At 45.0% G+C, this 14941-nt stretch overlaps 1 protein-coding gene across 1 annotated transcript in view; it reads left to right on the top strand.

Annotated features, from left to right (window-relative positions):
* LOC144100745 (small G protein signaling modulator 3 homolog) overlaps positions 1–14941 on the top strand; it is a 66395-nt gene that overhangs the window by 45475 nt on the left and 5979 nt on the right. Inside the window, exons 15-18 of the mRNA XM_077633574.1 lie at positions 270–340; positions 983–1031; positions 4091–4176; positions 4583–4705. Coding sequence (XP_077489700.1) covers positions 270–340; positions 983–1031; positions 4091–4176; positions 4583–4705 — 329 coding nt within the window. The remainder of the gene's footprint in view (positions 1–269; positions 341–982; positions 1032–4090; positions 4177–4582; positions 4706–14941) is intronic.

Below are 14941 nucleotides of genomic sequence, written 5' to 3'. Positions count from 1 at the left end.
CTTTATTTTGGTGCTAATTACATTGTGATTGTTGCAGACTGTACAGCCAGTCATTATTAATAGAATTTGGGCACTCATTGAGGTGCCAGGTGTTTGCACGCATGTCGGGCGGGAAGGTATGGTAGCCAAGACAGGAAATATTGAGAATAAACAACATATGACTGTCCACCCAGTTAAAACAGTCGAGTGAGCCTCTCAATACCTGTGTTGAAACGAGATGTCATCCTATGGTGAATCATAATTTTATTTTGCTGTCTTTCTTCGTCAAGGTTGCTAACAAAGAGGTGGAGAAGGATTTCAACTCGGTCTATTCCCGGCTTGTCCTCTGCAAGACTTACAGGTGGGCCATGCCTAAACTCTGATCACCCTCTGCGTGCGGGCAGTTAGCGTGTGGAAACGGAAATACTGGGTGTTGCAGTGGGCCTTGGTTTATTAACATAATATGGGAAGCCCTTTGGATGGACGAGAAAAGGGATTTTGTTCAGAAAGGAAAGTCACCACTAGCACATGATCTGGTGTAGAAACGAACACTGTTAATATCAAGTTCGTGTATGAGTTGGCACGTATCTGACATGGGTGCTTGCCAGAAAAGTTTTTGCGTTAAACGTTCCACCTTCTGGTAATTTTTCATTGTCAGTAAGCACTTGTACATCTCCAGTAAAATATTGTTGCATTATTGGACCACAACGTACTTAAGGTATCGGGAGGCCATGTACACAATTTTTCTATTTGGTGGGTTGAGTCAAACAGCATCTTAAAGATGTACAGGTAATTAGACTGCTGGTCCATAAGACTGATTTGCGGACGTGAGCTGAGCTACAAGGTGTGTGAAGTTTTACGTTATATTTAAAGAGGTGTCGTGGCTAAGCACATAGCAAACTTTCTTTTTCTATCTTTTTTCCAACTCAGTGGATAATACAGTATAAAGAGTCAGTTGGATGCAGCAGAACTGCGGTGACAAATTTTCCATTGCTTCGTGCAGGCTAGACGAAGATGGTAAAGTGCTTACGCCTGAGGAAGTTTTGTACAGGGTGAGTACTCAGTTTGCACAAATTGCACATGTTCAGAGGTAATGTAGTATTTATTGATCGCATTGCAGCTGTCCAATAGAATCTTGACTAGATCACAGCTGATAATAGGAGGCATGGTGGCTCAGTGGTTATAGTGCTCGGCTACTGGCCCGAAAGACGCGGGTTCGACCCCCGGTCGCATTTCGATGGAGGTGAAATGATAGAGGCTCGTGTACTGTGTGATGTCAGTGCATGTTAAGGAACCCCAGGTGGTGGAAATTATCCGGAGCCCTCCACTATGGCGTCCCTCATAGCCCAAGTCGCTTGGGGACGTTACACCCCATAAACAAGCATGATAGAAATTCGTGAAATTCCTTGGTTGAAGTTCTTGTGTACAGTGGGCAGAATTCCGAACATTCTACTGTACCACTGTGGATGATTTGAATGCGGGAGCCGCGATTGCAGCCTCGAGCACTATGCTGCCTATACATCACTGACGCCACGATTACCAATTGCACAGAATGCACTGCGAGCAGTGAGTGGTATCGTGGGGCTATAAATAAATCCTGTCGGCTGCAAACAGATCTGCATGAATGCATTTCTTATTACAAATTTTGTTTATGTTTTGATATTACAAATTTCGGATGATGCAAATGTTTTTCGCGACCTCATTACGTTTGTGTCGTCAGGAAGTGCAGGGGCGAAACTATGCATCTATATACTCGATCCATCACGTATGCTTTGAATGAGCCCATTTGCAGTGCTTTGGAAGTAAATTATCCGTATGGCAACGTGGCCAATTTTCAGACTGTTACCACGAGAGACATATCATACATGACTGTCATGAATGCCTATACGGAAGTGTTTGTTTATTCAATGAGACGTTAATGTTGCAAACTAAACAGTGCATAGCACTCACAACCATAGCATGAGTGTTCCCCAGCAGTACAAAATGTGCACAAAAATGCAGCATGATGCTAAGAAATGCAGGAATAAATTATGCTTTGCTGTTGAGAAGAGCTGCCTTTTCATTCATTTAGCCTGTTCAAGTTAAGTGTGGCACCTTCTGTGCATTTGTTATGAGGTTCGCTGACTGTAAGCAGCACACATGCAGCAGTCGTTAAAAGAAGACCTTGCAGGCTAGATACATGCAATGCAAGGCACCGGCATTGGCAGACACTCTTTGGGCAATAGAAGTAAAGAGGCACCTGAGGAATGTGTGGGTTAGGCATGACACAGTGCTGTACGGAATGGTGTTAATCCACTATGGGGGCTGATTGGCACTGGCATTTTGCTACTGAGCCAATACAAGAAAAATGCTCCTTTTAAAAACTGACAAATTATGCCCATTTTGCTTACAAGTGTTGAGCATATCCCAGTCAAAAAAGACCAATTGGAATGGTGTTCCAATTGGATTGTACAAAATGGACTATCCTGTTAAACCAACTGGGTTTCCAATTGGTGACCCTCAATTGGTCTTACCAGTTGCATCCAATTGATCTGCCCAAGTGCACCCGATGTGTCCATATGAATGTTTGCATATTTGACAAACAAGGCAGAACTAATATGATCCTTATAATAATAGCTATCAGGAGCATCATCTGCGCTACCGCTGTGGTCGAAACTAAATTAAAGAGCGCCATTGGCCTCAGCATGAGAGCCTCATAAACGGGGTATGTGTAAACGCATGTAAGGGTCGCACCCTTGTACGGGCTGCACTTTGTTTTCCCCAAGGAAATATTAACAGAAAAGGATCCCTGTAAGGGCCGCACCCATACCCCATACTTTCCACGACCCACGCGAGAATAGCCTTCGAAATGCGCACGTCATGGCCTCCGCGATCAGCTCTAGCAGCGAGCAGTGCTTGATAGCGGAGGTTGATCGCGGAGGCCGTGCACGCACACAGGAGCTTCTAAGTGCCGTGCACGGATGGTGCCTCATCATCATCGTCGTCAACTTTTTCCTCCGCCGCGAGCTCCCGCTATCCATATTGGCATCAGTACATCAGCTCCAGCCTTTTCTGGCTGTCAAAGGAACAGGTGTTGTGGTAGCTTGTTAGTTCACCGTAGTTGCGGCTTTCGTGTGCTGCCGCCGAGCATTGCAGTTTTAGCACAATGGGCAAGCGCCGTAATAGTTACACGGCTGGGAGTTTGCTCTCGAACACGGCAAGCACGCAGCAGCGGGCAGGAAATTCGACGTCGCCAAGAAGTGCGTCCGACGATGGTGCAACCAAGAGGATGCATTGAGGAACACAAGCCGAGGCAAGCAGTGCAATTTTCACGAACTGGAAGAAGAGGTGCTCTGCTGTGTGATGGAAGCGCGGAACAACGGATATGCATTGACAGCGGACATTCTGTGCGACTTCTTGTGGGAAGAGCTTGCACCAGAGCACAGGACGGAGTCGGAAGAGTTCGCAAGTGGCGACTGAACGTAGAATAAATGCCGCTCATTCCCTGATTGGTGAGTTCTTGCTTAAAAAAAAACTCTTTTTCGCACATCGCGTGTATGGGCTGCACCCCGAAAATTAGCCCTCGAATCTGGAAAAAAAGTGCGGCCCTTACACACATTTATATGGTAAGTTGGAGTAAAATTGTGTTCTCTAGATGTACGTACGTATTGAGCTAATTATATGCTTCTAGTGTCTCAATGTGTAGTGTTTCTTGCGTGTTGTGATATTTGCATGTCTGTTGGCCTTGATCTCCATAAAAGCATGTGAATTTCAATTTCATGGTAAAAATGTTGATTGGCATCCTGCAGTCGTCACAAATCAATTTTTCTTTTGCACATTAATAATATGCTGAGTTATAGAAATATTTCTCACACCGTGTATTTTGCACAACTTAATTTTGAGTTGTGTTTTTTAGATATTTCTGGATGTAATAACTGCCTGGGTTAATCGGTCCAATTGGTTGGGTGGCTAAAAACACAGCTAGAACCAATTGGAACATTGTGAACAAGGCTCCCGTGGGGGAGCCGAAACGTCATCCCATCTTTTCTTTTGGTCGGCGCCTTCTTCTTTCGTCATTCGAACATTCCAGTGGTTTTTTTTCTCGACTGAGATGTGTTCCCCCTTGTTCCAGTCGGTGCAGGCAGTGAACATGTCACATGACCAGGCCCATGCCCAGATGGACGTCAAGCTGCGCTCCCTGGTCTGCATTGGCCTCAAGTGGGTGCTTCTTGTTCTCATTACTTTGCAGACATGTTGCACAGTGTGGCTGATCTGCAGTCTCCTTTCAAGGCTGCCAGTATGCATTCTGCAGGTGACAGACTCCTCAACCCTCCTCAGGAGGGCTGCAGATAGCCTTCATCCAAACACTATGGAATCTGTTGCCTGCTGACATATGCTTGCCTTTATTGAGATGTGCAATGCTTTATAAGTGCGGGTGTATAAAGGGTTGAAAAAAGAAATTGCCCAAGTCCTTCTTATATTTTCACTTGGGAACCAGAACTCGTAGTAGCTGGCCCAAAATATGTTTGTCGGGGGGCTGTGAATTCCTAGACTGAACAGTGTATAGAATGTGTCAACAGCGTTTTGTTCATGTATGCACATCACCTGTTCCTTTCCCAAACAGTGAGCAGGTGCTGCACCTGTGGTTTGAAGTGCTCTGCTCATGCCTGTCGGTGGTGCACAAGTGGTACCAGCCGTGGTCCTTCATCAACAGCCCTGGATGGGTGCAGATCAAGTGCGAACTCAGGTTAGTCTGGGCCTGACTTTTATAAAGTGCCTTCGTGTGGGACTGTTGGGTCCAGGGAGGAAGCATTCAAAACTTGAGACATGGGCTTGGCAAAAGGCCAGCAGCACAAGCTACAGTGCACCAAAGGTGGTACTAGTTTTAGCCAGTGTGGAGATATCGGTAAATATCTGTGCTTGGAATTCTATCTTTCCTCAAAAAATGAACTGCACAGAATGACTGGCAGGACTAAAATTATAATTGTCTAGCAACTGAAGAAGGTCCTCATTATTTATGCCGATTACTTGTCCCATGTTTGTGTCTTTTCTGTCTCTCTGCTGCAGTTCTGCATGTGTTGCCTCCACCCAGAGACTGTCTGCTGGCTAGTCAGGGCGTACGTCACTGCTATCCTTTGTTAAATACATCTTCTTTTTGCAAATGCTCTTTGCTCGAGGAGCAGTGAATTGATAAATAGGGCTTCATTTTTCAACTGCACGCAGCAGTCCCCTAAGCAGAGCTGAGCATGGTACATCAAAAAAGTATCTTCGATACCAAATTCGAGCACTGCACGGGCCGTAATTTCTGGCCTGGCTCTGGCCTGGGCCCGGTACCCTGTATCATTACCTGCCCAAGTCCCAGGAAGCTCTCACCTACCCAGCCCGACCCAGCCTGACAGGTGGGCGGGCCCAGCTCAGAATGGATGTCTCTAGTTTTTGCTGCTGGTTGAGTTGGTACTTTTTAATTTTTTGTAGAGAAGAAGGTACAGTGCCTTGAATGCCCGTTTCCTGCCTCTTGGTTTCGGACTTAATTTTCACAAGCATATGTCAGACAGCATGTAACATTTCAATCGGTTCACCACCAACACTCACGTGAGACCAAAGAGCTGCTTCTCTTACCATCCAAAATATATTAGGCAATGAAGATGTTAACTTCTACATGCCCCATACTTTGCTGAAACTGAGTGTTGGTGCTCTCGTACCTTATATATTAGAAAATTAGCTTAGAAAGCATTTGCTGAATTAAAGGGCGCAAAAATATTGAAAAAAAAAAAAGGCAGGACTTGACAGAAAAAAGAGAGAGGTCTCGTAAATATTGTGCCGTACATTATCAAAAGTGCTTAGCACGAACACAGACTGAAAGGAGAGAAACTACAGTACACGGGCTCTATGAGCTAAGCATTTATTGGTGGATGCACCCTCCGAGGCCCAGATTTGCCCGTGCGTGCAGCTTTTTCTATGCTTTGGGAAGTTTCACCACGAAACAAGAAATAATACTGTGATTATCGAGAAATATGAGACTCATTAATATCGGGTGTGGAACATTACAAAGCCAAGGTGAGTGCTGGAGAAAGTGTGTTGCATTCAGAGGTGAAAATCAAGCACCAAAACAGCGAAGACAGTTCCTGTTCATCACGGGCTATATTCGAATGATTAAATCAAAATGTTTCTTCATTTTGTGTGCAGACGCTGTACTTATGCTTTATGCATAACGACTTTGCAAAGCTAAGAAGCTGGCAAGCAAAAGTACTGTCGACTTTCCACAGTTTTTAAAAATAGGCTTTTTGAGTTAGAAGAGCGCTTTTTTTGGCATAGCATTGTCAGCGGTGTAGTACGTCAGAATACAGCAGCTAAGACGTGCTAACTAGCAGGCCGGTTAACTAATATTGAATAGTGACTAGTACCTTTAGGCTCCTTAATTATTAGGAGGCATGTAGCCCACTATGTGTAATATCCACATCAGGCTTTAGAATTTTGAAACCGCAGTTACACTCTGGGCTGTGACCCAACAAATTTTGGCTACATTGCGCTATGCTGAAAAAGCGCTGCTCTAACTCAAAACGCCTATTTTTAAAAACTGTCTAAAATCTTAGATGGAATACCCTGTATGCTGTTTTGCCTGAATTATTTTGTGTTTTGTGCATTGTTTTTCGCACGCTCAACTTATCACATGACATATTACCAAACTCTGTAAATAGTTGAAAATTGCCTCCAACAGTATTGCCCTGTAGTTCGTTAACCCCATGAGAACATATGAAGCAGATGTTCAGTGAAAGTACCTGTTCGCTGCACATATCCGAGCCGATTCTGGCCCATCAGTGTACAGGCCCGAGCCCAGTCCGGGCCTGCAACCCAAAGCCCGGCTCGGCCCAGGCTGGCCTGGGCTTTCGGGTAAGCCCGAGTCCATACACTGCTGTATACCAGATACCCTGAAAAATTATATTTCTGATATGGATACAAGATACAGAACCAAAATTGATTTGTGATAGATACTTGATACTGTATCATCAATAGTTCGATGCACCACTGAAATCGCCAATATATTAATAAAGGTTGTAGTATGACTAGCTAAGCTAAGAAATTTCACCACAGTTTCTCGAATTTTTTGTGCATTCGGTATAGCGCACTGTTTCTGAAGGGGCTTGAATGAATCCAGCCACGCAGGTTTCTTTCTTTGCTTACGATGCCCATTGAGCATTATTAGCCCGCTAACGATGTTTTTGTGCATCGATTTCGGAGCCTCCTGCGTTTCTTGTAGGCACACTGCGCCTTTGGCTCGTAGGCGAAGAACCGAAGTTTCGTTTGTGATGTAGTTTGCTGTTCGCCCGCGAGGCGGCATTTTTTTGACACTCTGCGAAGACACAATGGCTCTTCAAGAGCACAGCAATTCTCTGAGTTGGCATTGTGGGCAGCACTTTCCTAGACTCTGCCAGTCTCGTGAAAAGAACAAGAAGGGACAATGTACGCCACTTTTCAAGCATGCAAAGCTTACAGGCTGCGCAAGGGACAAAAAGGCAGGGGAAATCATTGAAGCCTGATAAGTGCGTTAGTGAGGCATCAGTACACCTGCGCAAGAAAGAGCTTGACTTGGTTGGGCTATGAGTGTTTGTCGCATGTATGCATTGAAGGAAAAGGGTGTCGCTCCAATAAATCAGTTGTCAGCTCTTCTGCGTCTTGACCTGTGCTTAGTTTTGTGTTCTTATAGTGGTCTCATAGCCGCTCACTCCTGGAAGATGCGGTACCGCGCTCATTGCCCACTAACAACAACTTCACTGTAGAGCCTTCCGCGTTGCCTACGGGCAGGTTGCATCATCTGGTTTGTAATTGTACTAATAAATTTTGTTTTCAATATAGTAATTTTCTCGCCTGGTTCCGTGTTTTTTAATGCGCTGTGAAGACCAGGTGGTGTCAAAGTCACATGGCAATCTCCGCTTTGTCTTCCATTGATTTTATTGACGAACCGAGCAGCAGCGAGTCTGTTCTGACATGACAGACACCAGCTTGGAACACAGGCGGCCGCGCTCTGGTGCCCAACTACAGTATTTTCAGTTATCATTTTATAGCAAGAATATTTCACAGGTAGAGCCCTATAGAATTTTGCATATTTCGGAAAATTCTTAGCATTTTTTTTCTTTTGAATTAAAAGCATATCTTTGGAAATTTTGTTCATTTATTTTTAAAATCTTGTTTTTGGCAAATAACACCTTCTGTTGCAACATGCAATTCGTTATTCGAACGTGTATGCCTGAAAAGTACATTTACTTAGCTTTGTTCTCGTGTATTGCATAAAATTTTAAGTTCAATAGTTTTTACAGGAAGTGAAAGCTACTGAAACCTACCAGGAAAGGTAATTTTCCTCATGATAAGGAAAGAGTGAAGTTCCACTGTTGGCGCAGCTGAAGCCATGGGCCTTGTACTGATCAAAATATGCGGAAATTTCGATTTTGCAAAGATGGCATATTCAGGATTTATACACCTTAAAGTACTCGCCTAAAAAGTCTCAAGGCCTAATTCAACTTCTAATTACTAAAAAATTATATATTTCGCATCTATGAAGAGCGGAAATGGCAATTTCAGAGAGAAATGTGGCAGAACTTCGCACCCATCGCTTTTCATGACTGCGTCCCGGATCGCCGTCGCCTTGGTTTTGTTTGAAAACTGGGCCCCTTCCCTCACATTCTGGTATTATTCACTTCTGCGGAATATTTTTGGAATGTCCACATTTCACTGTTTTTTGAAGCCTCTACAACGACCTCCAAATAGCTGGTGCGCACTTCAAGTCCTTTTCTCAGTTTCATGTTTTTTTGCAACGTGACTGGCCTTACGGCAGTTTTTATTATGTTTTTATGGTGCAATTTCAATTAATATTGTATATCGTTAAAGTCAGAAAGAACTGAACTGTGGAGCTATGCTATTTTTGGTGGCTGAGTCGAAGGTATCAAATTTTCTGAAAAATGATGTCACCTAATTATATTTTGTAATTATGGTGCTTTGACATGATTGAAAATACTCATACGATGGTATATCAACAATAAGAATATAAATAGCATAGCTCTGTGTGGCAGTTCTTCGGCTTCAACTTCGTTTCACTTGGAAGCAAAAAGATTGATGGAAAATGTCTTAAGGACCCGTAAGAAATTAGCTAATTAGGCTTCAGTTATTTTCGTATATTATGGGAACTAATTGGGGCATACTCAAACTAATGTAAAGGTGTTTATTCGAAGTGCAGGTCGGTGGTCATAGACCGAAGAGCGTCATGACGGGCACACTCCCAGGAGTCACTCAGGAACCCCAACTGCACTTCATCCACCTCTTTGTCCTGCCGCTTGAACTGCTGCCGTTTGTTCCCATTACAGTTACTTTCCCGCCGAAAAAGGAGCCATCCTGGTGACTTATGGGGAGGAAAGAATTGGCGGATCGTAGTAGGGCTTAAGACGCTCGACGTGCACAGTTTTGCACCCCGGCAATGATGATCCGGAGAGGGGTCAAGGGGCTCAACTATGTAATTCACGGGAGAAGTTTGTTGTAAACGTGGTAATGTCCGTGATAGCAGGAAAGCAGTTTCGTGGCGAGGCCTGGAATGGAGGAAGGCACCCAGAGCCAAACGAGCGCGCCCCAAGGATATGACATGGGAGAGTCCGAGGGGTCCCGACGGTGCTTCTGGTGCCACTGGAGCTGTGTGGTGAGAGAATGCGCAAGTTGCCGACATCCTTCGGCATACAAGAGAGCTTCGGAAAGGGGTTTGGTCTCAGAAGGCTCAGCGCGGTAGGGAAGGATGGCGCCCATGGTGGATGTAGGCTCTCAACCATACAAGAGAAAGAATAGGGAGAATCTTGTCGTCGTCTGCGTAGCCGCATTATACGCATATATGACGAAAGGGAGTACTTGGTCCCAGTTGGACTAGGCTGTATCAACGTACATGGCGAGCATGTCACTGAGAGTGTGATTGAACCGCTCAGTCGTGCCGTTGGTTTGGGCTGATATGTGCAGGTTTAGCGATGGACTATTTGGCATTGCTTTAGCAGCGTCTCATTGGCGTCCATGAGAAAGACACAGCCGCGGTCACTTCTTTCGGGGCGCCGTGACGAAGTACAAAACGGTGTAGGATGAAAGAAGCAACATCCTGTGCGCTGGTAGATTGGAGAGTTGACGTTTCTGCATAACAGGCGAGGTGGTCAACGGCCACGATGACCCAGCAATTGTGAGCCGAAGTGGGTGAAAGCGGGCTGTAAAGATCAATGCCGATGCGGTCAAAGGGGCAACCAGGGCAGGGTAACGGCTGTAATGGAGCGGCGTCGTGGCGGGGAGGGTTCTTGCGACTTTGGCAGGCTTGACAGGGCCGAACGTACTGACGTGTGAAACGATACATACCGGGCCATTAGTATCGCAGATGCAGGCGAGCATACATTTTCAATGCACCGGCATGGCCGCATTGTGGATTTGCATGGAAAGAGGTGCTGGTGGCAGCACGGAGGTGGCGAGAGATTACCAACAGCCATTTCCACCCTCCAGAGAGGTAGTTACGGCAGTATAAGAGGCCACCACGAACAACAAAATGGTGGGAAGGGTCCAGGACAAAAAATGCAGCGAGGGATTAGACATGAAGATGAGCAGCGAGGTGATCCAAGGATCCTTCAGTTGCTCGGAGAGCATATCAAGGATGTCAAACGACGAGAAATCGTAGGCACAGACTATGGCAAAGGTGGAATCGCATGGGAGCGGTGAATGAGAAAAGGGGTCGGCACCAGAATGCTTGCGTTCAGAGCGATAAATGACCTGAATATGTTATTCCTGGAGACGTAAAGCCCAGCGGGCAAGTCGGCCAGAGGGATCTTTGCAAGAGGCCAGCCAGGAGAGGGCATGATGGCCAGTGACAGCATAGAACGGCCGGCCATAGATGTAAGATTGGAACTTGGCAATTGTTCAAATGTTAACGAGACATTCTTTTTGAATGACAGAATAGTTTGATTCTGCCTTGGTGAGGGCGCGGCTGGCATAAGCGACAACATATTCTGGATACCCAGACTTTCACTGGGCAAAAACTGCGACCAGGCCCACGCCGCTCGCATCAGTGTAAATTTCTGTAGGAGAGGCGGGATCAAAATGGTGAAGGATTTGGGGGGAGACCAGCAGGCAATGTAAAGTGTTGAACGTGGCATAGCAGGCCGGTGGCCAAGACGAGAGGTTCGGGCTGCCGGCAAGAAGCTGTATTAAAGGGGTGATGATACAGGCAAAATTGCAGATGAAGCAGCAAAAATATGAGCACAAGCATATAAGACTGCAAAGTTCTTTTAAGGTGGTTGGTTTCGGGAAGTCAGTGATGGTGTGAAGTTTGGCAGGGTCAGGAGAAATGCCGTCCTTGGAGATGACATGGTGTAATATTGTCAGCTTCATAGCACCGAAGTAACATTTTTTCAAGTGAGTTGTAGCCTGGCTTCAGTAAGGCACGTGAGTACGCGCTGAAGGTGCTGCAGATGGGAAGGGAAATCTTGAAAAAACTACAGTGTCATCCAGGTAACATAGACAAGTTTCCCATTTCAGCCCGCTGAGAATATTATCCATCATTCTCTTGAATGGGGCTAGTGCATTGCTTATGCCAAATGGCTTCACATTGAATTCATACAAGCCATCTGGCGTGACGAAGGCAGTTTTCGGCCTGTCAACGGCAGCCATTGGAACTTGCCAGTAGCCGGAGCTTAAGTCTAAGGACGAAAAATACTCTGCTCCCTGAAAGCAATCCAGTGCGTCGTCGATTCGGGGTAGAGGATAAACATCCTTGCTAGTAATCTTGTTAAGATGGCGGTAGTCCGCACAGAACCTGATGGAGCATCTTTTTTCGTCACCAGAACAACAGGAGAGGCCCAAGGGCTGTTAGAGGGCTGTACAGTGCCACGCTGAAGCATATTGTCGACATTTTCATGGATGATGGGGCGCTCAGTTGGCACAAGGATCTTCGGCTTCAACTTCATTTCAATTGAAACCAAAAAGATTGATGGAAAGTGTCTTAAGGACCCGTAAGAAATTAGATAATTAGGCTTCAGTTATTTTTGTATATTATGGGAACTAATTGAGGTATCCTGAACTATTGTAAAGGTGTTTATTCGAAGTCCAGTTCGGTGGTCGTAGATCGAAGAGCATCATGACGAGCACACACTCAGGAGTCGCACAGGATCCCCCAACTATACTTCGTCGACCTCTTCTTCACGTCACTTGAACTGCTGCCAGTCATTCCCATTACAATAATTATATTTTGGAAAACAGGAAGAAAAAACACACATGCGCACCCAATTTCATTACGATATCTTTAATAATAAAAATTTTCGTTTCAAGACCCACATTTCCCCTTCAGTGCCCACCTCCATAACCAGCCTGGCAAAATCCTTAACTAATGTTCTTCATGCAAACTGGACTATGAGCACTTGACTATACATACAAATATAAACTTTAACTTTTTACTAATGCTTTTAATTTGTTTCAGTTTATTACTTTAAACACCCCCTTTTTCGGGCGTATTACATAAGTGGGGTACTACTGCAATATTTACTGGGCTTCCCCCACATTTGCAGTGCACTAAATAGTGCAAGCCCCGTGTGCTTAGGAAAGCCAGACTGGTTGTGTTTATCAGACACTCGAAGTTGAGCATTCAACATTAAAAACTAGAAAGAAAACAAAAGGGTTGAAAGTTACATTAGCCAAAAAAAAAGTTGCTACTTTCTGTTATTTAGATCTTACCTTTACTTAAAGGTCTCAAATAACAGCATTTGCTCAAACCACCAGTCCGAAAGAGCTCTGTGACGCTCAGTTTCTGAACTGTGCCTCCTGCCAAATCTCTCGAGTATGCTTCATGCCCAGTTACTTGAGTACGCCTTCTGCATAATTTCTCGACTATGCCTCCTGCCCTATCTCTCGAGTATGCTTCATGCCCAGGTACTTGAGTACACCTCTGGCATAACTTCTCGAGTACAGCTCCTGCCCAATCTCTCGAGTATGCTTCATGCCCAGTTACTTGAGTACGTCTCCTGCATAATTTCTTGAGTATGCCTCCTATCGAATCTCTTGAGTATGCTTCATGCTTAGTTACTTGAGCACGCCTCCTGTCCAGTCTCTCGAGTATGCTTCATGCCCAGTTACTTGAGTACATCTGCATAATTTTTTGAGTATGCCTCCTATACAATCTCTTGAGTATGCTTCAGGCTTAGTTGAGCATGCCTCCTGCCCAATCTCTCAAGTATGGTTCATTCCCAGTTACTTGACTATGTCTGCTGCATAATTTCTTGGGTATGCCTCCTATTGAATCTCTTGAGTATGCTTCACGCTTAGTTACTTGAGCACACCTCCTGCCCAATCTCTCGAGTATGGTTCATGCCCAGTTACTTGACTACGTCTGCTGCATAATTTCTCGAGTATGCCTCCTATAAAATCTCTTGAGTATGCTTCATGCTTAGTTACTTGAGCACGCCTCCTGCCCAGTCTCTCGAGTATGGTTCATGCCCAGTTACTTGACTATGTCTCCTGCATAATTTCTCGAGCATGCCTTCTATAAAATCTCCTGAGTATGCTTCATGCTTAGTTACTTGAGCACACCTCCTGCCCAATCTCTTGAGTATGCTTCATGCTTAGTTACTTGAGCACACCTCCTGCCCAATCTCTCGAGTATGCTTCATGCCCAGTTACTTGAGTACGTCTCCTATCGAATCTCTTGAGTATGCTTCATGCTTAGTTACTTGAACACGCCTCCTGCCCAATCTCTCAAGTATGCTTCATGCCCAGTTTCTTGAGTACGCCTCCTGCATAATTTCTCGAGTATGCCTCCTACTCAGTTTCTTGAGTATGCTTCAATCTTAGTTACTCGAGTATGCCTCCTGCCCAATCTCTCAAATATGCTTCATGCCCGGTTACTTGAGTGCACCTCCTGCGTAATTTCTTGAGTATGGCTCCTATCAAAACATAAGTATGCTTCATGCTTAGTTGCATGAGTACACCTCCTGTCCAATCATCCAAGTATGCTTCATGCTTAGTTACTTCAGTACGCCTCCTGCCGAATCCAGAGTATGCTTCATGCCCAGTTGCCTGAGTGCGCACCCTGCGTAATTTCTCGAGTATGCCTCCTATCCAAGCTCTTAAGTATGCTTCATGCTTAGTTGCATGAGTATGCCTCCTGTTCAGTCTTCCGAGTATGCTTCATGCTTAGTTACTTCAGTACACCTCCTGCCCAATCTCTCGAGATGCTTCATGCCCAGTTACTTGAGAATGCCTCCTGCTTAACTTCTTGACTACGCATCCTGCCCAATCTCTCGAGTATGCTTCATGCCCAATACTTGAGTATGCCCCTGCATAACTTGTCGAGTATGCGTCCTGCCCATATGTCTCGAGTAGGCCTCCTGCATAATTTCTCTAGTATGCTTCCTGTCCAACCACTAGAGTATGGCTTATGCCACAAAAGTACATTGTGCTAATCAACAGAAAAAAATGAGGGATGCAGAAGGCCTGCTTAGAATTCTGCTCACTTTTATGTCCTATGTACCCCTACTGATGCACATGTCTGGGTGAAATACATATCATTTTTTATCGTTCCACAACAACTCTAATTGCTTTAGGGTGACGGTAATCATTCAAATGGCTTCAGTGACCTCACGTTTTTTCCTTTCATTTGCCCACACCAAAATAAACGTCCTTTGAAGAGAAAGATGACACTTGTGCTTTAAGGAATGGTTCACAATGTTTCCTGCCGTCTGTAGAGAGCAATATGTTCTTCTGTGCTGCAATAACTGTTTGTTCAGGCAATGTCCAATCTATGCCAAATACTACCTGAAAGAGGGATTTTGTAAACGACTCTTGTTGAGCAGGCGACAAAAGGGGAGACATGCGAGATGCCACACCCATTTTCATCATCTACAGACTCCTCCTGATTAACTTTTTTGCTAATGCCTTTATAGTACTTGAATTAGGCAGCAAGGACAACCATGACATCGCACCTTTGGAC

The sequence above is a fragment of the Amblyomma americanum genome, chromosome 8 (genome assembly GCF_052857255.1).
Source record: "Amblyomma americanum isolate KBUSLIRL-KWMA chromosome 8, ASM5285725v1, whole genome shotgun sequence".
Taxonomy (NCBI): Eukaryota; Metazoa; Arthropoda; class Arachnida; order Ixodida; family Ixodidae; genus Amblyomma; species Amblyomma americanum.
This window is presented reverse-complemented; position numbering and strand designations above follow the sequence as displayed.